This window comes from Schistocerca serialis, chromosome 7 (genome assembly GCF_023864345.2).
Source record: "Schistocerca serialis cubense isolate TAMUIC-IGC-003099 chromosome 7, iqSchSeri2.2, whole genome shotgun sequence".
Classification (NCBI taxonomy): domain Eukaryota; kingdom Metazoa; phylum Arthropoda; class Insecta; order Orthoptera; family Acrididae; genus Schistocerca; species Schistocerca serialis.
In genome coordinates, this window is record NC_064644.1 from 482,953,030 (window position 1) to 482,979,152 (window position 26,123).

Here is a 26,123-nt window from a genome sequence, read left to right on the forward strand (position 1 = left end):
TGTATCTCGTGCAAGACGAGAAATTGGTCTATGTGAAGCCAAGTCATATATTATGAGACACAGTAGAAGCAACATACGTGGGTAGATGAGTTAAATTCCCCCACGTAAAATAATGACCCTGCCCCATAATAGCATCCAAATAACCGGAGTTTCTCAAAATAACTAGAGCTAATGGGAGTACTGTCGCTGATGCCGACTTCGACGTCTTAGCAACATCGACAGTCTATAAGACTCTTCATAACATACCAGCTTAGAGCTATTGTAAGCCATACCCAGTGAAACGGATCAAAGAAACTTGAATAACAGCGCTAGTTATGTAAAATTACTGCTCTCTCATATTGGTATTAACCTCAGTCATTGTTACCTAGACTAGAATCTGGCACTTTTCCTATTTTAAAATAACTGAGTGTCGTTGATTTGTCAAATAAAGAATATATTACAAAATTTATGCCAGCTTTACTTCGTTTCGGAAGGAGTCTTCTAGGTTGCTTTAAGCCATATCCCCGCGATATGCTTTCTTCCGGGAGTGATAATCCCGCAAGATGTATAGGAGAACGTCTGTGAAGTTTGATGAGTGCGAGAGAGGTTCCTCTTTCCCTGTTTTGCTACGGGGTTGGCATTCTTATTCTGGCTTTGGCAATGTTGGCGCAGTTTAGTGGTCAGGCGATAGTCCTGGCTCCACCAGACCCCCTGGGAAGGTATCTGCGTACCCCACTTGTACGCGTCTGGTGTAGATCCCGTGTTCAAGTGAGGTAACACCTTCCGAGTGACATTTTCGCTCTGCAGCGGAATGTGCGCTGATATGACACTTCCTGGCAGGTTAAAACTTTGTGCCGGACCGAGACTCGAACTTACCTTTGCCTTTCGCGGGCAAGTGGTAGAGCACTTGCCCGCGAAAGACAAAGGTCCCGAGTTGGAGTCTCGGTCCGACACACAGTTTTAATCTGCCAGGAAGACTTCCGAGTGTTTGCGTACATATATCTGAGACGGAAAATGGTTACCAGCCCGATAGTTACCCGATCCTTCACGGCCGTGCAGAATATTATTATTCGCAGTCACTATTCCTACCATTACCATTTGTGGTATCTCAGTATTATTTAGCGCCACGAATATACCAAGGCTCATGTGTTTACTTATTATTTTAAAGACAGTGTTATCCACGATGTGTAGAGTAAGGATTTAATTTACTTTCTGGGTGTCTATTTGTCTGAACCTTCACGAAGACAAAGACGCCACTAAAGACAAAATGTCCACGTTCATCAGCTCAAGGGACACTGTCCAGTCACATTAATGTTCCCACTTCGCGGCGCGGACCGCTGTGAGACACATAAGAAGAGAGTCAGCGAGGTTGTGGAAGATACCGACAGGGATGTAAAGCCCGCCGACTGCAGTGTCGTGGTCAGCTGCGCTAGCTTTCTCGGTTGAGGATCCATGTCACCTATAGCCAGGTCGAGGTGGCCTCACAGATCCGCGATTGGGTTTAAATCCGGAGATTTCGGTGCCCAGGGGAATACGGTAGCCTCACAGTACTTCTTTTCGAACTACGGTCGTACACTGCGAACTGTGACACGTTGCATTGTCCTGCTACAGGGTGTTTCAAAAATGACCGGTATATTTGAAACGGCAATAAAAACTAAACGAGCAGCGATAGAAATACACCGTTTGTTGCAATATGCTTGGGACAACAGTACATTTTCAGGCAGACAAACTTTCGAAATTACAGTAGTTACAATTTTCAACAACAGATGGCGCTGCGGTCTGGGAAACTCTATAGTACGATATTTTCCACATATCCACCATGCGTAGCAATAATATGGCGTAGTCTCTGAATGAAATTACCCGAAACCTTTGACAACGTGTCTGGCGGAATGGCTTCACATGCAGATGAGATGTACTGCTTCAGCTGTTCAATTGTTTCTGGATTCTGGCGGTACACCTGGTCTTTCAAGTGTCCCCACAGAAAGAGGTCACAGGGGTTCATGTCTGGCGAATAGGGAGGCCAATCCACGCCGCCTCCTGTATGTTTCGGATAGCCCAAAGCAATCACACGATCATCGAAATATTCATTCAGGAAATTAAAGACGTCGGCCGTGCGATGTGACCGGGCACCATCTTGCATAAACCACGAGGTGTTCGCAGTGTCGTCTAAGGCAGTTTGTACCGCCACAAATTCACGAAGAATGTCCAGATAACGTGATGCAGTAATCGTTTCGGATCTGAAAAATGGGCCAATGATTCCTTTGGAAGAAATGGCGGCCCAGACCAGTACTTGTTGAGGATGCAGGGACGATGGGACTGCAACATGGGGCTTTTCGGTTCCCCATATGCGCCAGTTCTGTTTATTGACGAAGCCCTCCAGGTAAAAATAAGCTTCGTCAGTAAACCAAATGCTGCCCACATGCATATCGCCGTCATCAATCCTGTGCACTATATCGTTAGCGAATGTCTCTCGTGCAGCAATGGTAGCGGCGCTGAGGGGTTGCCGCGTTTGAATTTTGTATGGATAGAGGTGTAAACTCTGGCGCATGAGACGATACGTGGACGTTGGCGTCATTTGGACCGCAGCTGCAACACGGCGAACGGAAACCCGAGGCCGCTGTTGGATCACCTGCTGCACTAGCTGCGCGTTGCCCTCTGTGGTTGCCGTACGCGGTCGCCCTACCTTTCCAGCACGTTCATCCATCACGTTCCCAGTTCGTTGAAATTTTTCAAACAGATCCTTTATTGTATCGCTTTTCGGTCCTTTGGTTACATTAAACCTCCGTTGAAAACTTCGTCTTGTTGCAACAACACTATGTTCTAGGCGGTGGAATTCCAACACCAGAAAAATCCTCTGTTCTAAGGAATAAACCATGTTGTCTACAGCACACTTGCACGTCGTGAACAGCACACGCTTACAGCAGAAAGACGACGTACAGAATGGCGCACCCACAGACTGCGTTGTCTTCTATATCTTTCACATCACTTGCAGCGCCATCTGTTGCTGAAAATTGTAACTACTGTAATTTCGAAAGTTTGTCCGCCTGAAAATGTACTGTTGTCCCAAGCATATTGCAACAAACGGTGTATTTCTATCGCTGCTCGTTTAGTTTTTATTGCCGTTTCAAATATACCGGTCATTTTTGAAACACCCTGTATGTGCCGCAGTAAAATAAACTGCATCTAGGGGCAGATATGGAATCCAAGGTTAGATGCATACTTGTGTTGATTCGTTGTGCCTTCCAGAATGACGAGATCACACAAGGGATGCCACGAAAACATTCCCCAGACCAAAAAACATGAAGGGTGTTTGCTTTCAGACATTTCAGCCGTACGCGCCAATAGCCACCTGTCCGATAGAGCTTGAAACGCGATTCATCTGAAAATGCCACCTGCCGCCATTCAGTGGACGCCGATACTGGGGTGCAAGTTCCAGCCTTCGTCGCCGTCGGAAAGCAGTCAGCATGGAGGCACGAACCGGGCGGCCGCCGCAGAGGCCCATACACCGCAATGTTCGCTGAACAGTCGTTGCAGAGTCACTGCTGGTAGTAATCAAAGTAAAGCTTATATACATTTGTATGAGTCCATTCCGCGTTCAACTTTCGTGCTCGAAACCAAAAATAAATTATAACGTAAAAATAATTCCATGTCTGGGATTTCTCTGTTTCTTTCTTTCCTTCTTTTTTTTTCAGAACAGAATTTTATATTCTCATCTTCTAGTATGAGATCAGAATTGAAAGTAAGTGGTTCTACAAGATTTTCTTCTCCATGAAAAGAGGCGACAAAGGCAGTTAATTGTCTAAAAGCATCGGTACTTGTGGGGATCGAGCCAGTATCAAAATCAGTTAAAATAAAACACAAATTTACCAAACGAGCAGGGGATCATAATATCTTCCTCGGTATTGTTCCATGTTTACATTAATTATGTTCTGTTTTACTTGCTACCTTTTATGGTTTCCGGTATTGTGCTTATCTCATTTATATAAGAGAAAACTTTTAATCCAATGGTTTCTCTTTTTGTAAAGAACGACGCCTTGTAGGGAGACAATCACTGTCTTTTTAGTTTGCGCGTTCAGCATTTGCACTGACGCAATCACATAAATGTTTTATACACTTAACCAACTTTCACCATCATCAGAACATCTGAAGCAGCATCAGAATGGGTTTCATGTAATCCTTTATCAGAGTCGGATTACAAATCAGGTAAAATGGAACTGCCTGTTCTAAGGTACTCATTCAAATGATTATGTGTCAGATGGCCATTCCGTGCCGCCATACTACATGTATTTTTGGACGCTATTAAGACTGTCTGGTAATTTTAGTAAATTTTATAAAATGTTGCGCCTTAATTATGAGACACTTATACGAAATAACAAAAAATATTGATTCGCAAAGATTATCTTTTCTACATTTATAAAACGAATAAGTTATTGTTCTTTACTGTCTTTTTAGATTTGTGTGGACATGACATTTAAAAAATCAGGAAGTAAGCGATAATTCAGACCTGCCTGTTTTAAGACGGTCATTCAAATGATTTCCTATCAGACGTTTCGGAAAAGATGAAGTCTATAGTGACCACATAGAAATTACTTACGCGGCAGCTGTATTAAAACAGCATTACGATGCATTTTTTAATTGCACTGAAAATCGACGTGAAGTGAACCAAATTCTCGGTTTATTTAATCACACATATGTTCAAATGACTTCTAAATAGACAGCTGGCTGCGTACGTCTTGCGGCTTAGTCATTAGAGACTAGCGAGTTGGAACAGACGACAGTGAGTTGAGGTGTGTGGGAGTGTGTACTCACCATAGTGGAGCAGAACAGACGCGTCGTCCGGGGCTAGACGCAGGGCGCGCCGGTACCACTGCTCTGCTTCTGCAGCCCGGGAGCTCTGCAACAACAACAACAACATCAATCTGCAGTCACAGTGGAGCAGCGCTGGACAACCAGAGTAGCGCAGAACCAGCGCTACTGTAACGATGTTTTATTAACAATTACTTTACCGGTTGTCAGGTGACACTATACAGCCACGCACATACATAACAGATCTGAGAGACTCATGTTTAAACAATTTAGCTTATTTTCTCGCAACAAATCGGTGTCAGTCCTGTCCACAATTACGGTCGGAAGACTCAGTATCCTGAAGCTTCCTGGCAGATTAAAACTGTGTGCCGGACCGAGACTCGAACTCGGGACCTTTGCCTTACGCGGGCATGTGCTCTACCAACTGAGCTACCCAAGCACGACTCACGCCCCGTCCTCACAGCTTTACTTCTGCCTGCGTTTGAGACTCCGTCCGGCACACAGTTTTAATCTGCCAGGAAGTTTCATATCAGCGCACACTCCGCTGTAGAGTGAAAATCTCATTCTGGAAACTCAGTATCCTGTTTGAGAAGCAACGTGATTCTCCTTCAGCCTTAAGATCATAGGCTCTAGAGGGGCAGTTTTGACGTTGCGACTGATAGTGGAAGCCTGGGCTCAAAAAAATAAAAACACATTCATAGGATTTATAGACCAGGAAAAAGCTTTTACAATGTAAAATAGTGTAAAATGTTCGAAATTGCGAGAGAATTAGGAATAATCTATAGGCAAAGACGAGTAATACACGAATAAGAGTGAACATTAATAAAACCGATAAAATGCAGGGACGGACTCCTGACTGGAAATAACGGATATAAGGTCCTATGGACATCTGTCCAGAAATGGGCAGCGTGCGCGAAACGTCAGCAGATCGTCCCGGAACACAGTACAGAGCTGCATCGCGTCTGTGTCACAACACGTGTTCAAAGTGGCCTCCATTGGATGCAGTGCATGTGTCCATACGTCGCATCATGGATTGCGGCGCTCTTTCCCATGTTCCGATCGCCTTCTAAATAGCGACACAGGCGTCGTGGACCGCTGATGAAGGGTCTGCACACCAGCAATCGGTTCAGCATACACAACGCTTTTCAGATGCCCAGACGTAAAAATCTATGGGAAGTCTGGTGCTCAAAGGGCCTCCGAGTCCTTTCCAAAGTTCGCGGTTCGTCTCAATATCGCAGCCTTTCTGCACGTTCTTCTGTCTGAAAGGACCGATGATCACACAAACGCCCAAAAAGGGCTTGAAATGTGTAATGTGGTTGGAGTCTGTGAGGACACTTGTTTTGGTATAGCCGAGCTGCCTCTTGACAGTTTCCCGCTTGGCCGTACACAAACCCCATCTTGGACCATTCTGCTGCTTACAGCACGCTGAGTCAGTCACTCAGCCTCCAACACACGAGGAACACACAGCAGATGGTTAGAGGAACTATCATTCGTCAGTGCCACCTACTGTAGCAGCTATGCACTTCCGGTCGTAGTGATGTTCATAAGACCATTTTTCGTCCATTTCAGGTCAGGAATCCGTCCCTGTAGTTTGTCGGTTTTGTTAATGTTCGCCCTGTGCAACGGCAGTAAAACGGAAACGAGACGGAAAAAAGGAAGTAAACCGTTTATTATTTCAAAAGTAATCACCATAACTCTTAATACATTTATCCCACTGTGACACAAGGTGGTCAGTATCTTCATGGAAAAATGTTTGCAGTTGCCTACGGAATCACGACCGTACCCAGGCGTCCACCTTTTCACCCAAAGCACATCGACGGCCACGAATTTCTCTCTTCAGGTCTTCCACGTTATGGAAATCGCATGGTGAGAGATCGGAACTGTATGGGGAATACTGAGTGCTGGCTCGTGAAACTTCTGTAGTGTAGTCGAAACATGTAGGTGGATCCATATTTTTATGAAGTCTGCTGTCGCACACGCATGCGATGGTGATCGACTTCGAGGTTACCAGCCCAAAGCCTGGTAGTGGAGACCGAGCGAGGTGTCGCAGTGGTTAGCATACTGGACTCGCATTCGGGAGGACGACGGTTCAATCCCGCGTCCGGCCATCCTCATATAGGTTTTCCGTAATTTCCCCAAATCGCTCCAGGCAAATGCCGGGATGGTTCCTTTGAAAGGGCACGGCCAACTTCCTTTCCCGTCCTTCCCTAATCCGATGAGACCGATGACCTCGCTGTTTGGTCTCCTCCCCCACAACAACCCAACCCAACCTTGGTAGTGGAAAAAGTATTCATTGCCATTTTTTGGCTGGTGATGGGAAAGGAGGTGGCGCCATGAAGTTCTCGATCGCCAGACTTAGTGCCAATGTCCTGGATTACTTTTCAAACCGACCCACAGTATCTTGCCTAGTAACTGAAGCTGACATTCATGATGATCTTCTGTAAGATGTGGACACTGAGCTCGGACACTTCCTTGGTACTATAGGAGAGAAGCAGGCTGTGCGCCGGCACCCTCTGCTTTCCTTCTGCCATCCTCATAAGAGCAAAAAAGTCACTAAAACTCTTGATCAAATGTGACATAATCATGCACGGCAACCAGTGTCCAAAATATGTAGAGTCGAAGAAAGTACCGTAGTCTTTTACCTGAATCTTTTCTTCTTTCATTTTATGAAAATTTTCGACCTACACTAATGGAAATTGAAATAAGAACACCGTGAATTCATTGTCCCAGGAAGGGGAAACTTTATTGACACATTCCTGGGGTCAGATACATCACATGATCACACTGACAGAACCACAGGCACATAGACACAGGCAACAGAGCTTGCACAATGTCGGCACTAGTACAGTGTATATCCACCTTTCGCAGCAATGCAGGCTGCTATTCTCCCATGGAGACGATCGTACAGATGCTGGATGTAGTCCTGTGGAACGGCTTGCCATGCCATTTCCACCTGGCGCCTCAGTTGGACCAGCGTTCGTGCTGGACGTGCAGACCGCGTGAGACGACGCTTCATCCAGTCCCAAACATGTTCAATGGGGGACAGATCCGGAGATCTTGCTGGCCAGGGTAGTTGACTTACACCTTCTAGAGCACGTTGGGTGGCACGGGATACATGCGGACGTGCATTGTCCTGTTGGAAGAGCAAGTTCCCTTGCCGGTCTAGGAATGGTAGAACGATGGGTTCGATGACGGTTTGGATGTACCGTGCACTATTCAGTGTCCCCTCGACGATCACCAGTGGTGTACTGCTAATGTAGGAGATCGCTCCCCACACCATGATGCCGGGTGTTGGCCCTGTGTGCCTCGGTCGTATGCAGTCCTGATTGTGGCGCTCACCTGCACGGCGCCAAACACGCATACGACCATCATTGGCACCAAGGCAGAAGCGACTCTCATCGCTGAAGACGACACGTCTCCATTCGTCCCTCCATTCACGCCTGTCGCGACACCACTGGAGGCGGGCTGCACGATGTTGGGGCGTGAGCGGAAGACGGCCTAACGGTGTGCGGGACCGTAGCCCAGCTTCATGGAGACGGTTGCGAATGGTCCTCGCCGATACCCCAGGAGCAACAGTGTCCCTAATTTGCTGGGAAGTGGCGTTGCGGTCCCCTACGGTCTTGGCGTGCATCCGTGCGTCGCTGCGGTCCGGTCCCAGGTCGACGGGCACGTGCACCTTCCGCCGACCACTGGCGACAACATCGATGTACTATGGAGACCTCACGCCCCACGTGTTGAGCAATTCGGCGGTACGTCCACCCGGCCTCCCGCATGCCCACTATACGCCCTCGCTCAAAGTCCGTCAACTGCACATACGGTTCACGTCCACGCTGTCGCGGCATGCTACCAGTGTTAAAGACTGCGATGGAGCTCCGTATGCCACGGCAAACTGGCTGACACTGACGGCGGCGGTGCACAAATGCTGCGCAGCTAGCGCCATTCGACGGCCAACACCGCGGTTCCTGGTGTGTCCGCTGTGCCGTGCGTGTGATCATTGCTTGTACAGCCCTCTCGCAGTGTCCGGAGCAAGTATGGTGGGTCTGACACACCGGTGTCAATGTGTTCTTTTTTCCATTTCCAGGAGTGTATATGATAATCAGCAGGTATTTTTATCTTCCTAAAGGGTATATGGAAAAAAACAAGGTTTTTTTTGCGAGGATACGCACCGTCAGAAGATCGAGAAAAGAAAACAGGTCTATCTCATGGTGGTCACGCAAACTGAATTCTGCCTAAAATGAGGTAGAAATTTAGTGGTCAAAGACTGTTTTGAATTCTACAAATTTCACTAAAACTCCATGCGTAGTAATCAGTCACCCACATTTAACAACTTTACCGAAGACATAACTGACACACTTCTTATGGGAACGATGGTAATGTCGTGAAGGTATAAAACGTTTCAAATTAGGCAGCTAAATCTATCCCTTAGTATCTACCAGCCAGTCATACAGTATGACTTTCCTTCTTATAGTGAATTAAAATCTGTCTGCTGCAAGCAGTATATTCCGTGTGACACACAACGGTACGGCGACATCCCTGTCGTATTCTAACCACAATGGCATCAAGAGCGACCCGCATCCGACGCAACAGATGACTGTAATTCAGATGACCGCAAGTGTAATGAGCTTCATAGCTTTTACCAAATGAAACAAAATAAAACAGGCATGGAAAATATTTTACACACCTTAAGACAGCAAACCCATCTTACACCATCTGCATCCAGGGTGGATGATGTAAGCAGGGTTGGCTATCTCAAGATGTATGAAGTATTTTCCATGCCAGTTTTATTTTGCCCATCCAGTGCGATAGGCAGGTACTGACCACTGAGACGGCTCATGAATGATGAGGAGAATGCAGTACCAAGCTCTAAGGCTTCTCCGAGGTCTAGAAGCTGTTAAATAATACGAGACTGTTGACAAATGTTACGAGTAACATTTTACAAATAGAAATAAGGATTTGACGACAACACTATGTTCAATACTCTATCATATTCAAAAGCTGCGACATTATCGCGAATAAGACAGCGACCCGTACAAACAATAAGTTTCCTTTAATTTACGTCTATGGTCACAAACTTTCTGTTAACAAAAAGTTTGTGACTACAGACGTAAATTAAAGGAAACTTACTCTATCATATTGTAAAATTGGTGTACTTGCAGTATTCATGATTGACAGTTAATTTTTATTGGGAATAACAGTTGTCTTTCTTGGCGAATGGCTGTCACACCGTGAGCCGTATTGCTCTCTCAATGGACGGGGTGCTATGGGTGACCTCTGTGTGTTGGAGAACTGTGTCTCTCATTCGCCGGCGGATTAGGACGTACATTTAATTTCGGTGTTTCAGTTTGGAATTCATATTCGTAACATCCTTTAGCAGAGCAATGCTGACTGTAGCAGGGAATATATTCCGATATTCTGCTTACGTTTTAATCCCAGTAACTGCACTTAGTATCAGTTCTGCGAGTGCATCAAAATGAGGCAATGTGACCATACAAGTAACTGATTTACAAGTTCACTTAATTATCCAGAATTTTATCGCTAAATATTATTTACAGAAGTTCTTGTAAGGTAAAAATCTTGGTGTATGTTCGTTAAACTACCTGACGAATACTTTGTGTGGTGTCACCGCCAGACACCACACTTGCTAGGTAGTAGCCTTTAAATCGGCCGCGGTCCGTTAGTATACGTCGGTACCGCGTGTCGCCACTATCAGTGATTGCAGACCGAGCGCCGCCACACGGCAGGTCTAGAGAGACGTCCTAGCACTCGCCCCAGTTGTACAGCCGACTTTGCTAGCGATGGTTCACTGACAAAATACGCTCTCATTTGCCGAGACGATAGTTAGCATAGCCTTCAGCTACGTCATTTGCTACGACCTAGCAAGGCGCCATTACCAGTTACTATTGATGCTGTAAAACATGTACCGTCAAGAGCGATGTTCACCAATTATGGATTAAAGTTAAGTATTCCAGCAGCTACGTACGTTTTTGGCTATTCTCATTTCCGTGTCCTGTTCCAGACCTCACGCCAGCCTGCGTGGGCTTAAACGCGTGCCTTTCGGCTTCCTCATAGTGGCTTGGCTGTCTTGCCAAGCCACAACACTTTGATGATATTTTTTCCTTAAAATTAAGTGTACCTGATAATCATATATAGTATACAGTTGTGTTATCGCTCACGAGTATACATTGACTCTTTTCTTGTCTAAAATCATGCTGAACGTCGTTCACCAGTAATAGCTGTGGATTCTGAACCACCTTCACGTACATTCACAACTTACGAGGGACGTACCTACTCGGTTTAACACAGTGAAACACTAAAAACACTTCCTTGTGATGATCCTGATTACAGTCAGTAGCTTTTATGGATGGTTTCTGTGTTCGTTTTACGGAGACGTGGTTTACAGCGCAAACAGGCGAAGTCTCTGCCTGGAACGATAGTATTTTATTTTGGAAGTATTTATCACGCAATTACTCATTCTTACTTTTGAATTACTCCACGAAAAAAAAAACAATACTAGATGTAAAAGGTACACATTGTGTTCTGCTTTTGATTTGTTACAAGTACACTTGCCTCCCTCTCGAGCATAACATTACATGATATTATTCTCATACTGAAAGTCTTACAGTATGAATGTTCCATGGATTGTACGTAACATTTATAATTTAACATACAAAGCTAAGATTGTATTAACGTACATCAATGTGTTGAAATATTGTTGCCTTTGTGGTATCCAACAATCAGTAGCAGCAAACAGGCTGACCTAACTGTGCTAATCACGTAGGTTTCGGAACATCTTTATATCATACGTTTTTGTCATTAAATGATTTGTATTTAGACGTACTTTTGAATGTATTATAAACAAGTTCGCACAACTAATCTTATTCGCATAGCACGCCGAACTTGGTTCTGACATTGATTTTAAAGTGTTCTAAGAGCTGCTTAATACACGTTCACAAAAACATGCTGTCTGCATCTGTTTCGTTATTCAAGTCACTGATACGTTCAATAACCGCACAAAAACATACCTGGTCAAAACTTCAGAGGCGAAAGCGGTATGTAAACTCTTATGTTTCCAGAGAAGTGTCAGCTTTGAACTAAAGAATAATGTCTCCTCATGAGAATACAATACATGCATTCGTTTCTGCGGTTTTGACTCCATGCATTGCACATCCAGATGTAACTTTATGCTCTGTTTTTAATCTTAGCTGCGTGATCTAAATTCTACAATGTCTGCTTGAAATTCTTGTTATTATTACTGTAACATACATCATTTTCATTATTGTGAGTCTCACAGATTATGTACCATAGTACAAGAAAACCAGAAAAGTCGGAAGTACTACGGAATCGAAATTACTATGATAGTAAGTCAAAATGTGTTGTGGGATACATCGTCATTTATAAAGGTGAACAAATTGTTGAGTTAGCAGTATATTGGATTGTAGTCATTCACAAGCAGTTGGTTGTTGCAGAGAAGATAGCGAGTACAGCTGTGATTCAACAGTGCTTTAAAAACACATGTCGAAGACAGTGCGCTTCATCCAAACAGTCCTGTGAAATATCCATCCTCCCCAACGTCGCCGCACCCTTTAAGAAATACTCCTAGCAGCCCTGTCTCTCTTCCATCTCAACGTAACATTTCCCCGCTATCAAGCACAGTTCATCTGCAACCCTAGTTTAACATCCTACCGTTACGTTCCAGTGTACGCGACCCAACAGGACGAAAATAGCGAATACAACCGCTTCAACGTACTCATCCTATCACTGATATCCTTCAACTGTCCATCTCACCCAGCCCTCACTTCCACACAATAAAAGCTGAACTCACTGTCTGGTGTATAGCTGAAGATTTCCAGAAAACTCTTTGCCGAAATGTCGTGGCAAAAGTTGCAGTCATCCGGCAATCCGCCCGAAATTTCATACGCCGGGAAAGTTTTAAATTTCACACATACAACTTCCTTCAACGCATAACTCCTCCATAAATGCGACTTCTATTTAATACAACAGACCGAGAAGCACATAATGTAGAATACGGTACCCATGTTTAACGTATTATACGATACGTGGTAGTGAGCATTGTAAACGTAACTATAGTTAGCATTTTGTCATTCGTTATTTAATTATGCAAGAGTATGTAAATATTTCCAAATTCGAAAGAACGTTATATATATTTATGTTATACATTTAATTTTATGTAGCTTTAATGTTAAAAAAGGTTTAAAAAACGACACAATGTTAGTTCCGTTTATTAGCATATTCCATAATGTAATAAGAAAGCAATTGAGCTCAAGAATACAACATGTGAAAATGTTAGCAATTGAAATCATCATGTATCTAAAAAGTAATTTAAAGTTTGATGGATGTAATCGCTTACAGACCCTATTTTGTCAAATTTCATACAGAAAAACAGAAACTGACCAAATTCAATTTGTCAGACATTTTCTTTCTTTATGTGCAACTTAATGTTATACTTGAATGTTCGTAAACTCGCAACTTTTCATTACAAGTTTGTTAATGTAAATTTCATACAACTAATTTGTCAAATTTCGCTGTTACGTATTTATTTATACGCCAAAGGAGCGTTAGTTGAAAGTTGGTTATAGAAATAGGTTTTATTAGTATTTTCATGGATTTTAGAGAAAAATTAAACATAAAGAATGTACAAAACTGCGAATTAATAAAAAGAAGATTATGTGCAAAAAGTTGTTGGCTTGTTAATGAACATCTACGTACCCTGGACCTACTTATTCAACATTAGAAGCTAAGTACATAAATTTAATTTCTTTCCAACTACCATCCGAGGAAATTTGGAATCTTAATGGAGAGCATTGCCTTGCTCTTCCAGTTTAATCACCTACAAAAATTACAATTATGATTTTTGCGAATGTCAAATAATGATTTTTAATGTGTTTGACAATCGGATAGTTACGTTAGGCTATCAAAATTCGTAACCGGATGTTAACAGGAGTCCCATACGTCAAAAACAACGTACGCCATCATATTATCAAATACTTCTTCATTATTATTTTCGCGCTTCTAAAGCTAACTAAGTACAATTTGTGACCGAATACTGGCATGCTCATTCATTGGCAGTGCCCTGTCGACCATGACGATATACTGGTATGAAACAACAATAAAGAAAAAAAGAAAAAAGTGTCCGGGTGAGTTCGTCGACATCGTGTGATTTTCAATGAACATTACTCCCAACAGAGGCTACTACGAGAACTCTGCTTAGGAAGCTATGCTAGCCCCACAATATGTTATCGCACATAAATTACGAGGGTCTTCAATAAGTAATGCCCCACATTTTTTTTAAGCCATTAATGTATATAGACAAATGTCCTTATTTGTCTTTCACATTTCATGTTTGTTCAATGGGCTGGTGAAGTTTCGAACCGTTCTGACAGATGGCAGAGCCGTAGTACAGCGTCAAAATGGCGTCTACAGACGACTAACGTTACAAGCAGCGTGCTGTTACTGAACTCTTGTGAGCAGAAAAAGAAACCGTGGTGTCAGTAATTGCACCGATAAGAACAAAGTTCATATTTCCTTCCATTTAAGAAATGTATGATAGCTGGTCAACTGCAATCAAAAGAGCCAATTTCATTCGTACCAAACATTCTGTGGTACCACCTTTCATTTTAACCGTTGATATAGATAGTATGACGAAAGTACTTAGCAGTTTAATATTGTTTCGTAGTAAAATTTTTAGTAATGCCAGTACACAAAATTTTTCATCGCTTCATAATTGTGTTACCTACACTTCTTCGAAGGCTATATATTATGGGAAAGTGGGGAACAGGAGACTGGAAAACGGAAGCTACAGTAACTTGACCTCTCACCTAGTCAAAACCGTATCATGCAAACTTCGTAACTGCCCTTCTTAGTTGTTCAAAATAATGCCAGTCAGCAGGGAATCTCCGTCTAAAAAGTATCAAAAGCGCGAGGCTACTGTACTGAAGGCAGCAATAGACTTCATTGTTAAATCGCTGGAGGAGTGTAATAACAAGAAATATTTCGGTTCGTTTCATGAACTAACGAAGAAACTTGAGGTATGTGATATAATGTCACAATTTAATATGAACACTTTTAATAGTGAAATGATTGTTTAACGCTGTGCTATGTATGTAAGACTCAAAGACGCTACAATCTTACAGAGAGATATGAACAACACTATCATCTCTGATTTATGTATAATTTTTGTTGTTATCTGGAATGTTAATTATTTTGTTTACTGTTCTTCGGAATATTGTTCTCAAGATTATCTTGAAACTACTACAGCTCTATAGATATAGTGTATTGCAACAGAAGAAATAAAAGAGCTCATCTGACATGATTAATAGGTGAGATTCGAAATTAATTATTTATCTACAAATGCATTCTCATAAATATTAAGAAAGAAATAGGGATCTACATTGACGGCCATTTGGAGAGACGCTGCAGATGTGGCGAACGAACCTGCAATCACACGGCGATTCTTTAAAGACTAAAGAACTGATAATTAAACAGCGTTAACAGCGCTTTACCCAAGATTTCATCACTGTACATATAACGCAAACGTTGAGTTTAGTTAACAGTACATCACCTGAAAGCCAATAGTGCAAACCAAAATCTCGTCCAAATAGTACTCTAACACAACATGAAACACCAAAACAAATAAAATAAATCTAACAATTCTCGCCCACAGACAGGACACGACTTGAGTCTTCACAGAAACACGAACATTATAACGGATTGTATTTTGCAAATATTGTATGTAGTACTGTTATAAGGAACTAATATTGTATTTCTTTTTCATGTATGATTTTACGAGTACTATTGATGGAGAGGTGTACATAACAGAAAGCTGGAGAGCAAAGAATTGTAACAGCTGTCCACCTCGCAGCAGTCTACGAAAAGTAGGTGAACATTTTCATCTCTAATTCTGCTGACTTTTCTGTGAGTGTTATAGGGAGGAATTAGTGGTAGATAGGCACTTTCCATTTTGTAGATTAGACGTAGTTAGTACCAAAGTTTATTTGTGTCAACTATCTGTGCAACTTTATCGCTACATAAGCGTTATTAGATTGTTTCTGGCGTACTGTTACGTAACAGCCAAACACGTTTTTGCAACATAGTATTGTTGAGGACCTAATTGCCATTAATTTAAGCAGTATAAACTATGTCACACGATCTGTGCAATATGTTAATAATTTTATGGTCAGAACGAGACAGCAAGGTAAATTAGCAGAACAGAACGAACAAAACGTTCCGTAGGCATATGTGGAAGAGGTTGCTGATCCGTTTACGTTACTGTTAGCGTGTACTGAACAAATGTCAACAGAATTAAAAACGGAATTAAGAACAGAGTTGCAGAATAGTCAAACGCTGAGAACTGAATTGGAGTTAGTCATACAGCGCTAAAAATTAAATTTGAAACACACTTTCAAAACTGTCAGACTGAATTAAAAATCGAATTGCAGGCAACTAACACTGCATTGGAGAATCAAGTAGTAGGGTCGGAAGCTGCACTCAACACTGCAATTAAATAGATTTCTAATGCACACACGAGTTCAGGACTGAATTTCGTGCCGGCCGGTGTGGCCGAGCGGTTCTAGGCGCTACAGTCTGGAACCGCGCGACCGCTACGGTCGCAGGTTCGAATCCTGCCTCGGGCGTGGATGTATGTCATGTACTTACGTTAGTTAGGTTTAAGTAGTTCTAAGTTCTAGGCGACTGATAACCTCAGAAGTTAAGTCCCATAGTGCTCAGAGCCATTTTTGAACTGAATTTCGTCAGTTCCGAGATCTACATCAGCATTTGACAGACGCATTTAATACTTTAAAATCGGAATTCGAAAATTTGAAATTAGGTCAAGATGAGCTGTCGAATACTGTTGCTGAGCCAAGCAGTGACTAATGTGATCCGCGCTCAGCGTGACATCATAAAAGGACAACAAACGGAACATTTTACAGACGTTTTCCAACAGTGGTTAGGTGAGCAAGACACACAAGTGATTAGTACTGTTGAACAAAAGGTTCAGTCTGTGGTAAAGGATGTTATGTCAGACAGAGATTTAGCCAATCAAGAACCTGCTAGAAGTTTCCAAGAATTTTGCAAGCAGGTCGAAGATGTTAGCGAGCAAGTAAATGATTTACCTCACGCTTGCCGGGATAATTATTCAGTTGCCGCGGACAATGAATCTGTGAACGAAAGATCTAGTCCAAGCGGTTCTAGGCGCTTCAGTCCGGAACCAAGCGGCTGCTACGGTAGCAGGTTCGAATCCTGCCTCGGGCATGGATGTGTGTGATGTCCTTAGGTTAGATAGGTTTAAGTAGTTCTAAGTCTAGAGGACTGATGACCTCAGATGCTAAGTCCCATAGTGCTTAGATCCATTTGATCTAACCCACAAATAACGCAGCAAGCCTTTAGAACTCATGAACAGGTCCATACACAAACTTTAGCACATGTGAACTTAACGACAGATCATTTTCCCTTGATATGTTGGCGAAAATATATGTTTAATTCCGGAGGTACGCGTAAAATATCATTCTAAATTGTGTTAAACGCATTCTCTGAAATTTATTTCGAGCAGTTAGTTCATTACCCCACGCGAATAGTAAACGGTTGTGGAAACACACTTGACCTCTTAGCAACAAATAATCCTGAGATAATACCGAGCATGAAAACCGATACAGAGATTAGTGAACACAGGGTTGTCGTAGCGAGATTCAATATTGTAATCCCAAATCCTTGAAAAATAAGTGAAAAATATACCTATTCAAAAAAGCATATAAAAATTCACTTGACGCCTTCCTGAGAGACACTCTCCACTCATTCCACATTAATAATATAAGTATAGACCAAATGTGGCTTGAATTCAAAGAAATAGTATTGGCAGCAATTGAGAGATTTATACCAAATAAATTAACAAGCCGGCCTCGGTGGCCGTGCGGGTCTAGGCGCTACAGCCCGGAACCGCGGGACTGCTACGGTCGCAGGTTCGAATCCTGCCTCGGGCATGGATGTGTGTGGTGTCCTTAGGTTAGTTAGGTTTAATTAGTTCTAAGTTCTAGGGGACTGATGATCTAAGATGTTAAGTCCCATAGTGCTCAGAGCCATTTTTTAAATTAACAAACGACGGAGCTGATCTTCCTTGGTACACAAGACGGGTTAGTACACTGTTGCAGAAACAACGAAACAAACATGCCAAATTTAAACAGACGTAAAATCCCCAAGATTGGCGATGTTTTACAGAAGCTCAGATTTTGCGTGGACTTCATTGTGAGATGCTTATAACAGTTTCCACAACGAAACTTCTCCCGAAACCTGGCAGAAAATCCAAAAAGATTCTGGTCGTATGTGAAGTATGTTAGCGGCAAGAAACAATCAATCCCTTCTCTCCGCGATAGCAATGGAGATACTATCGAAGACAGTGCTGCCAAAGCGCAGTTACTAAACATAGCCTTCCGAAATGCCTTCACAAAAGAAGACGAAGCAAGTATTCCAGAATTCGAATCGAGAACAGCTGCCAACATGAGTAACGTAGAAGCAAATATCCTCGGAGAAGTGAAACAACTTAAATAACTTAATAAAAGCAAGTCTTCTGGTACAGACTGTATAGCAATTAGGTTCCTTTCGGAGTATTCTGATGCATTAGCTCTATACTTAACAATCATATACAACCGTTCTATCGACGAAAGATCCGTACCCAAATGCTGGAAAGTTGCACAGGTCACACTAATATTCAAGAAAGGTAGTAGGAGTAATCCACAACATTACAGGCCCATATCGTTAACGTCGATGTGCAGCAGGATTTTAGAACACATATTGTGTTCGTATATTATGAATTACCTCGAAGAAAACCGTCTATTGACGTACAGACAATATGGGTATAGAAAACACTGTTCCTGTGGAACACAACTAGCTCTTTATTCACATGAGGTGTTGAGTGCTGTTGATTTCTGGATTTCTGGATTTCCGGAAGGCTTTTTACACTGTACCACACAAAATCTAGTTCTAAGCAAAGAATGGAAAGCAGAAAGGTGGAAGGAGTATATAGAGGGTCTATACAAGGGCGATGTACTTGAGGACAATATTATGGAAATGGAAGAGGATGTAGATGAAGATAAAACGGGAGATATGATACTGCATGAAGAGTTTGACAGAGCACTGAAAGACCTGAGTCGAAACAAGGCCCCGGGAGTAGACAACGTTCCATTAGAACTACTGACAGCCTTGGGAGAGCCAGTCCTGACAAAACTCTACCATCTGGTGAGCAAGATGTATGAAACAGGCGAAATACCATCAGACTTCAAGAAGAATGTAATAATTCCAATTCCAAAGAAAGCAGGTGTTGACAGATATGAAAATTACAGAACTATCAGTTTAATAAGTCACAGCTGCAAAATACTAACACGAATTCTTTACAGACGAATGGAAAAACTGGTAGAAGCCGACCTCTGCGATGATCAGTTTGGATTCCGCAGAAATATTGGAACACGTGAGGCAATACCGACCTTACGACTTATCTTAGAAGAAAGATTAAGGAAAGGCAAACCTACGTTTCTAGCATTTGTAGGCTTAGAGAAAGCTTTTGACAATGTTGACTGGAATGCTCTCTTTCAAATTCTGAAGATGGCAGTGGTCAAATACAGAGAGTGAAAGGCATTTTACAAACGGTAGAGAAACCAGATGGCAGTTATAAGAGTCGAAGGGCATGAAAGGAAGCAGTGGTTGGAAAGGGAGTGAGAAATGGTTGGAGCCTACCCCCGATGTTATTCAGTCCTTACAGGGTGTATCATAAGTAATGACGCAAATGCATACAGTTGAAAGTACACGATACCAGAAGCAAAAAGTCTCGGTATACATAGGGTCGAAAAAGCATACCTTAAGAGCTATGAGCAATTTTTCATCTTCGACACTGTGAAACAAATCTCTTCTACTGCAAGTCCTTTCCTTTCCTTATTTTGGGAACTGGTGGCATGGACCAATACAAGAAAAAATCCGTTATGAACGTAAACCAAGTTCGTTTTTCTATAGAAACTTTAACACAACCGTGTAATTACAAAAATGTGGCGTGCATAACGTGCGCAAGATACCGCGAAAATTACTGCTTCCACTACTTTTACGATGAACATCACCCCAGCACGAATAAATCATCAAATGTACATTAATAAAAGGATCTGATTTTATATACGAAGTTCCTGTGTACGCCACACAATCCCTTCCTGGAAATTTATTCGTAATCCCAAATTTCCTTTTGTGTTTCCATTTCATACTTTTTATGAAAACATTAATACAATACTTCGAGCACTATTTCGCTTTCTTTCCAGCTTAACGTAAAGACTGAAAATTAAAAGAGAATTCCGCCTAGGGACTCGATCCAAACATCGTCTGATTACCGTTCTGTTGCATGAAATGTTGTCGCAATTGCAAATCCGCATCAGCTACATAATGGAACGACGAAAATGAAAATGTGTGCAAGACCGGGACTCGAACCCTGATTTCCAACTTCATGCGAGCGGTCGCCTTAACCACTTTGGCTGCCCGTGCACGACTCACGTTCAGACGCAAACTTTCATACGTCGGCGCTCATAGGCCACAGCCTGCACTCGTACATAATACGCAACTCCTGTACACAGTGATAATGTAATATTTCTGGCTTTGTAGCCATCATATTCAGCTACTAGAAGCTCCTTTTTAAAGCAGTTAAGAAGGCAGCAGTCATAAGATGACTTAATGTGGTGTGAGGTACCGATGACAGATGGTTTGTTATGTACCGGTATTGTGAGAGAGACTGCCTAAATTGTGGTCCTTCTCTGCGATTGGATACCGCGTTCGGTAGTTGCGCGCCAAAATGATAATCTTCTGGCCTTAATATTAGACAAACTAAATGCCGTAATAACTTGCATTTCAAATTGAAGCATCTCTCAACAGCGTGCTATCATTCCGATACCTCGCAAGTATTAATAACCAGTAGAATAATCAGCAAACTGCTAAACGAAAAGGCAGACGAAGCTCTACGGGGATCTTCGGATCGCGGTTTACTTGGATGGCTCGCGAAGTGTAAGAACAGAGCTGGTTCGGCAGTCACAGAGGATGGACGTGTTGTCCATCGCGGTATCTGTTACGACTTGATTTGCAATGTCAGATTGTATACCGATTAGGTTCCTTTCAAATTACGCAGATACAATAGCTCCCTACTTAGCAATCAATATACAACCGCTCGCTCACCGATAGATCTGTACCTACAGATTGGAAAATTGCGCAGGTCGCACCAGTGTTTAAGAGGGGTAGTAGGAGTAATCCATCGAACTACAGACCTATATCATTGACGTCGGTTTGAAGTAGGGTTTTGGAGCATATACTGTATTCAAACATTATGAATCACCTCGAAGGGAACGATCTATTGATACGTAATCAGCATGGTTTCAGAAAACATCGTTCTTGTGCAACGCAGCTAAATCTTTATTTGCACGAAGTAATGGCCGCTATCGGCAGGGGATCTCAGGTTGATTCCGTGTTTCTGGATTTCCGGAAAGCTTTTGATGCCGTTCCTCACAAGCGACTTCTAATCAAGCTGCTGGCCTATGGGGTATCGTCTCAGTTGTGCGACTGGATTCGTGATTTCCTGTCAGGAAGGTCGCAGTTCGTAGTAATAGACGGCAAATCATCGAGTAAAACTGAAGTGATATCAGGTATTCCCCAGGGAAGCGTCCTGGGACCTCTGCTGTTCCTGATCTATATAAATGACCTGGGTGACAATCTGATTAGTTCTCTTAGGTTGTTCGCAGATGATGCTGTAATTTACCGTCAAATAAGGTCATCCTAAGACCAGTATCAGTTGGAAAGCGATTTAGAAAAGATTGCTGTATGGTGTGACAGGTGGCAGTTGACGCTAAATAACGAAAAGTGTGAGGTGATCCACATTAGTTCCAAAAGAAATCCGTTGGAATTCGAATACTCGATAAATAGTACAATTCTCAAGGCTGTCAATTCAACTAAGTACCTTGGTGTTAAAATTACGCCGAGCGGTTCTACGCGCTACAGTTTGGAACAGCGCGACCGCTACTGTCGCAGGTTCGAATCCTGCCTCGGGCATGGGTGTGTGTGATGTCCTTAGGTTAGTTAGGTTTAAGTAGTTCTAAGTTCTAGGGGACTGATGACTTTAGATATTAAGTCCCATAGTGCTCAGAGCCATTTGAACCATTTTTTTGTTAAAATTACGAACACTTCAGTTGGAAAGACCACATAGATAATATTGTGGGGAAGGCGAGCCAAAGGTTGCGTTTCATTGGCAGGACACTTAGAAGATGCAACAAGTCCACTAAAGAGACAGCTTACACTACACTCGTTCGTCCTCTGTTAGAATATTGCTGCGCGGTGTGGGATCCTTACCAGGTGGGATTGACGGAGGACATCGAAAGGGTGCAAAAAAGGGCAGCTCATTTTGTATTATCACGCAATATGGGAGAGAGTGTGGCAGATATGATACGCGAGTTGGGATGGAAGTCATTAAAGCAAAGACGTTTTTCGTCGCGGCGAGATCTATTTACGAAATTTCAGTCACCAACTTTCTCTTCCGAATGCGAAAATATTTGACGAGCCGAACCTACATAGGTAGGAATGATCATCAAAATAAAATAAGAGAAATCAGAGCTCGAACAGAAAGGTTTAAGTATTCGTTTTTCCCGTGCACTGTTCGGGAGTGGAATGGTAGAGAGATAGTATGATTGTGGTTCGATGAACCCTCTGCCAAGCACTTAAATGTGAATTGCAGAGTAATCATGTAGATGTAGATGTAGATGTCTGGTTTGTTAATATGAAAGGTGGTCGGTTAGCCTCGGAGGACAGACATGATGCTCGTCGCAGTCAGTGTTAATGATGATGATGTTTGGTTTGTGGGGCGCTCAACCGAATGTTTACAAGAGTCCAATACAGCCACTCTCACGAATGATGATCATGAAATTATGAGGACAGCACAAACACCCAGTCCCCGGCCAGAGAAAATCCCCAACCCGGCCGGGAATGGAACCCGGGACCTCGTGATCCAGAGGTAGCAACGCTAGCCACTTTTTTTTACCTCTTTTTGTTCGTTTCATCTGCTCGAGGTGGACGTCGCGAGACACCCGTCTCAGTTCGTCGTTGATGCATTAACTCAGTTTCTTTGTTACAGAGGGCAGCTAACCCTCTGACCGAACACGCTGAGTTACCGTGCCGGCGCCACTAGATCATGAGCTGCGGACTGGTCAGTGTCAAGACTTTATTAGTAATGTATCGTTATATGGACATGTAGTTGAGAACGGTGTGATAGTAATTACAGAAAATACGAAGTTCATTAATTTACTGGAGAACAGAAATTATTTGTGACTCTAAAGTGGAATATAATTGTGCAATTTCTCGTGTTCCGCTAATAAAAAGCGAGTGGCATCACGTATAAACAGACTAAATGAAAATTTAATTATTTCTAAAACAACAAGAGTTTCTTACAGCCTCAAGATAGCGGATTCATGACCTACGTGCTGTTTTCTGGGCGGGGGGCAACAAGTATAGAAGAGTGCAGGTTGCTGAACACTTATTAGAACTTATGTATTCCACCCAGGGCGGTGGAAACGAGTAGGCGCCTGGCGTGTCCTGCACTCTTAGTACAAATGAGATCAATGGCACGTCATCTGTGGTAATACAGAGAAGGTATAAAGAAGAGAAATATTTTTGAGGGAAGAAAAAATCTGGAAATTTGTGGTACGTTCCTACGGACCAAACTGCTAAGGTCACCGGTCCCTAGGCTTGCACACTACTCAATCTAACTTAAACTAACTTACACCAAGCCCCCCCCCCCCTCCCCACACACACACACACATGCCCGAGAGAGTACTCGAACCTCCTACCGGGGGAGCCGCGCAAGGCGCCACAGACCGAGCGGCTACCCCGAGCGGCTTGAAGGAAGGGGTTTATCATAAGCATGTAGAGATAATGTATATCACTCTGTCCTTCTCTCCACCACTCTCTTTTTCAGCTTGTCGTAAGGAGCGGACGTTTAAACTGAAAGTCGCTGCCAGTTATGGGTGCGAGAATACTGCAGCGCATGTGTTGTTAAGAAGTACGGTGCAGTGTTCCTTGGGATATTTGTTCTTTTTTTTCCTTTTCGGAGTATTCCGGGTTTATTTATTTATTTCGATATTAACCGGTTTCTTCGTAACTTCAGCCTCTTTCGACTGGTACTCGGTACACTCGATTCAAACCATCATCGGGTCAAATCTAATAAGTGCTTTTTATAATAAGCAAAACCATCTCTGAAAGTCGAGATCCTTTAGACTTCGGAACCTAGAGATGTGTATTATGCAGCAACGCCACCTAAAGTAAGGTTTTGAAAGTCTATTTTATGTAACCTTAGTTGTTTCAGCCAAATATGACGCCAGTTACACCAATTTTCATTGTGTATTGCAGGTTCGCCGAATTTATACTAAGTGGCCAAAATAGTTCATTCTCTATTGTAATGTATTTTAGGAAACATGAAGTTAGTTTTTCAAAGAATGTCTCTGAGCACTATGGGACTTAACTACTGAGGTCACCATTCCCCTAGAACTTAGAACTACTTAAACCTATCTAACCTAAGGACATCACACACATCCATGCCCGAGGCAGGATTCGAACCTGCGGCCGTAGCGGTCGCGGGGTTCCAGACTGTAGCGCCTAGAACCAATCGGCCACCCTGGCCGGGTTTAGTTTTTAATATTACGTTAATTTAAAAGGTACATGCCGGAAAGAAGCAGCTTTTTCTTACGTCCTAAGCTTTCTTCGCACTACGTTGCACACCGTCAGAATGTGGTTTTTAATGTCCACCGAACCATTTTTTTCTATTTCAATCAATGTTAGCCCTAAATTTAGAAAATCTATATACTGATAAATGGATTCAAGTTCTTAGCACGCCTTTCCACAGACACTTCTTCCTCTTTCAAAATATTTATGTAGTGAGGAGACTGCTGGTCAAATTTACAAACATGTCGCAGCGTACACGAGGTTCCAGAATGAGTGTTTAGTAACTTTTTACACCATTTGCATTGCGACACACCTACACGTAGGCTTTTTACGTGACTGGAAAATAATTCACAGATTCTTAATTTTCCCTCTGTCTCTGCTCTCGCCGTTACGATAAACGAACTGCAGTGAAACTACACTCCTGGAAATTGAAATAAGAACACCGTGAATTCATTGTCCCAGGAAGGGGAAACTTTATTGACACATTCCTGGGGTCAGATACATCACATGATCACACTGACAGAACCACAGGCACATAGACACAGGCAACAGAGCATGCACAATGTCGGCACTAGTACAGTGTATATCCACCTTTCGCAGCAATGCAGGCTGCTATTCTCCCATGGAGACGATCGTAGAGATGCTGGATGTAGTCCTGTGGAACGGCTTGCCATGCCATTTCCACCTGGCGCCTCAGTTGGACCAGCGTTCGTGCTGGACGTGCAGACCGCGTGAGACGACGCTTCATCCAGTCCCAAACATGCTCAATGGGGGACAGATCCGGAGATCTTGCTGGCCAGGGTAGTTGACTTACACCTTCTAGAGCACGTTGGGTGGCACGGGATACATGCGGACGTGCATTGTCCTGTTGGAACAGCAAGTTCCCGTGCCGGTCTAGGAATGGTAGAACGATGGGTTCGATGACGGTTTGGATGTACCGTGCACTATTCAGTGTCCCCTCGACGATCACCAGTGGTGTACGGCCAGTGTAGGAGATCGCTCCCCACACCATGATACCGGGTGTTGGCCCTGTGTGCCTCGGTCGTATGCAGTCCTGATTGTGGCGCTCACCTGCACGGCGCCAAACACGCATACGACCATCATTGGCACCAAGGCAGAAGCGACTCTCATCGCTGAAGACGACACGTCTCCATTCGTCCCTCCATTCACGCCTGTCGCTACACCACTGGAGGCGGGCTGCACGATGTTGGGGCGTGAGCGGAAGACGGCCTAACGGTGTGCGGGACCGTAGCCTAGCTTCATGGAGACGGTTGCGAATGGTCCTCGCCGATACCCCAGGAGCAACAGTGTCCCTAATTTGCTGGGAAGTGGCGGTGCGGTCCCCTACGGCACTGCGTAGGATCCTACGGTCTTGGCGTGCATCCGTGCGTCGCTGCGGTCCGGTCCCAGGTCGACGGGCACGTGCACCTTCCGCCGACCACTGACGACAACATCGATGTACTGTGGAGACCTCACGCCCCACGTGTTGAGCAATTCGGCGGTACGTCCACCCGGTCTCCCGCATGCCCACTATACGCCCTCGCTCAAAGTCCGTCAACTGCACATACGGTTCACGTCCACGCTGTCGCGGCATGCTACCAGTG

At 43.3% G+C, this 26,123-nt stretch overlaps 1 protein-coding gene across 1 annotated transcript in view; it reads right to left on the reverse strand.

Annotated features, from left to right (window-relative positions):
• The window catches only part of LOC126413159 (protein O-mannosyl-transferase TMTC2-like), an 899,537-nt gene that overhangs the window by 298,342 nt on the left and 575,072 nt on the right, over positions 1–26,123 (reverse strand). The window contains exon 14 of the mRNA XM_050083054.1: positions 4,789–4,873. Coding sequence (XP_049939011.1) covers positions 4,789–4,873 — 85 coding nt within the window. The remainder of the gene's footprint in view (positions 1–4,788; positions 4,874–26,123) is intronic.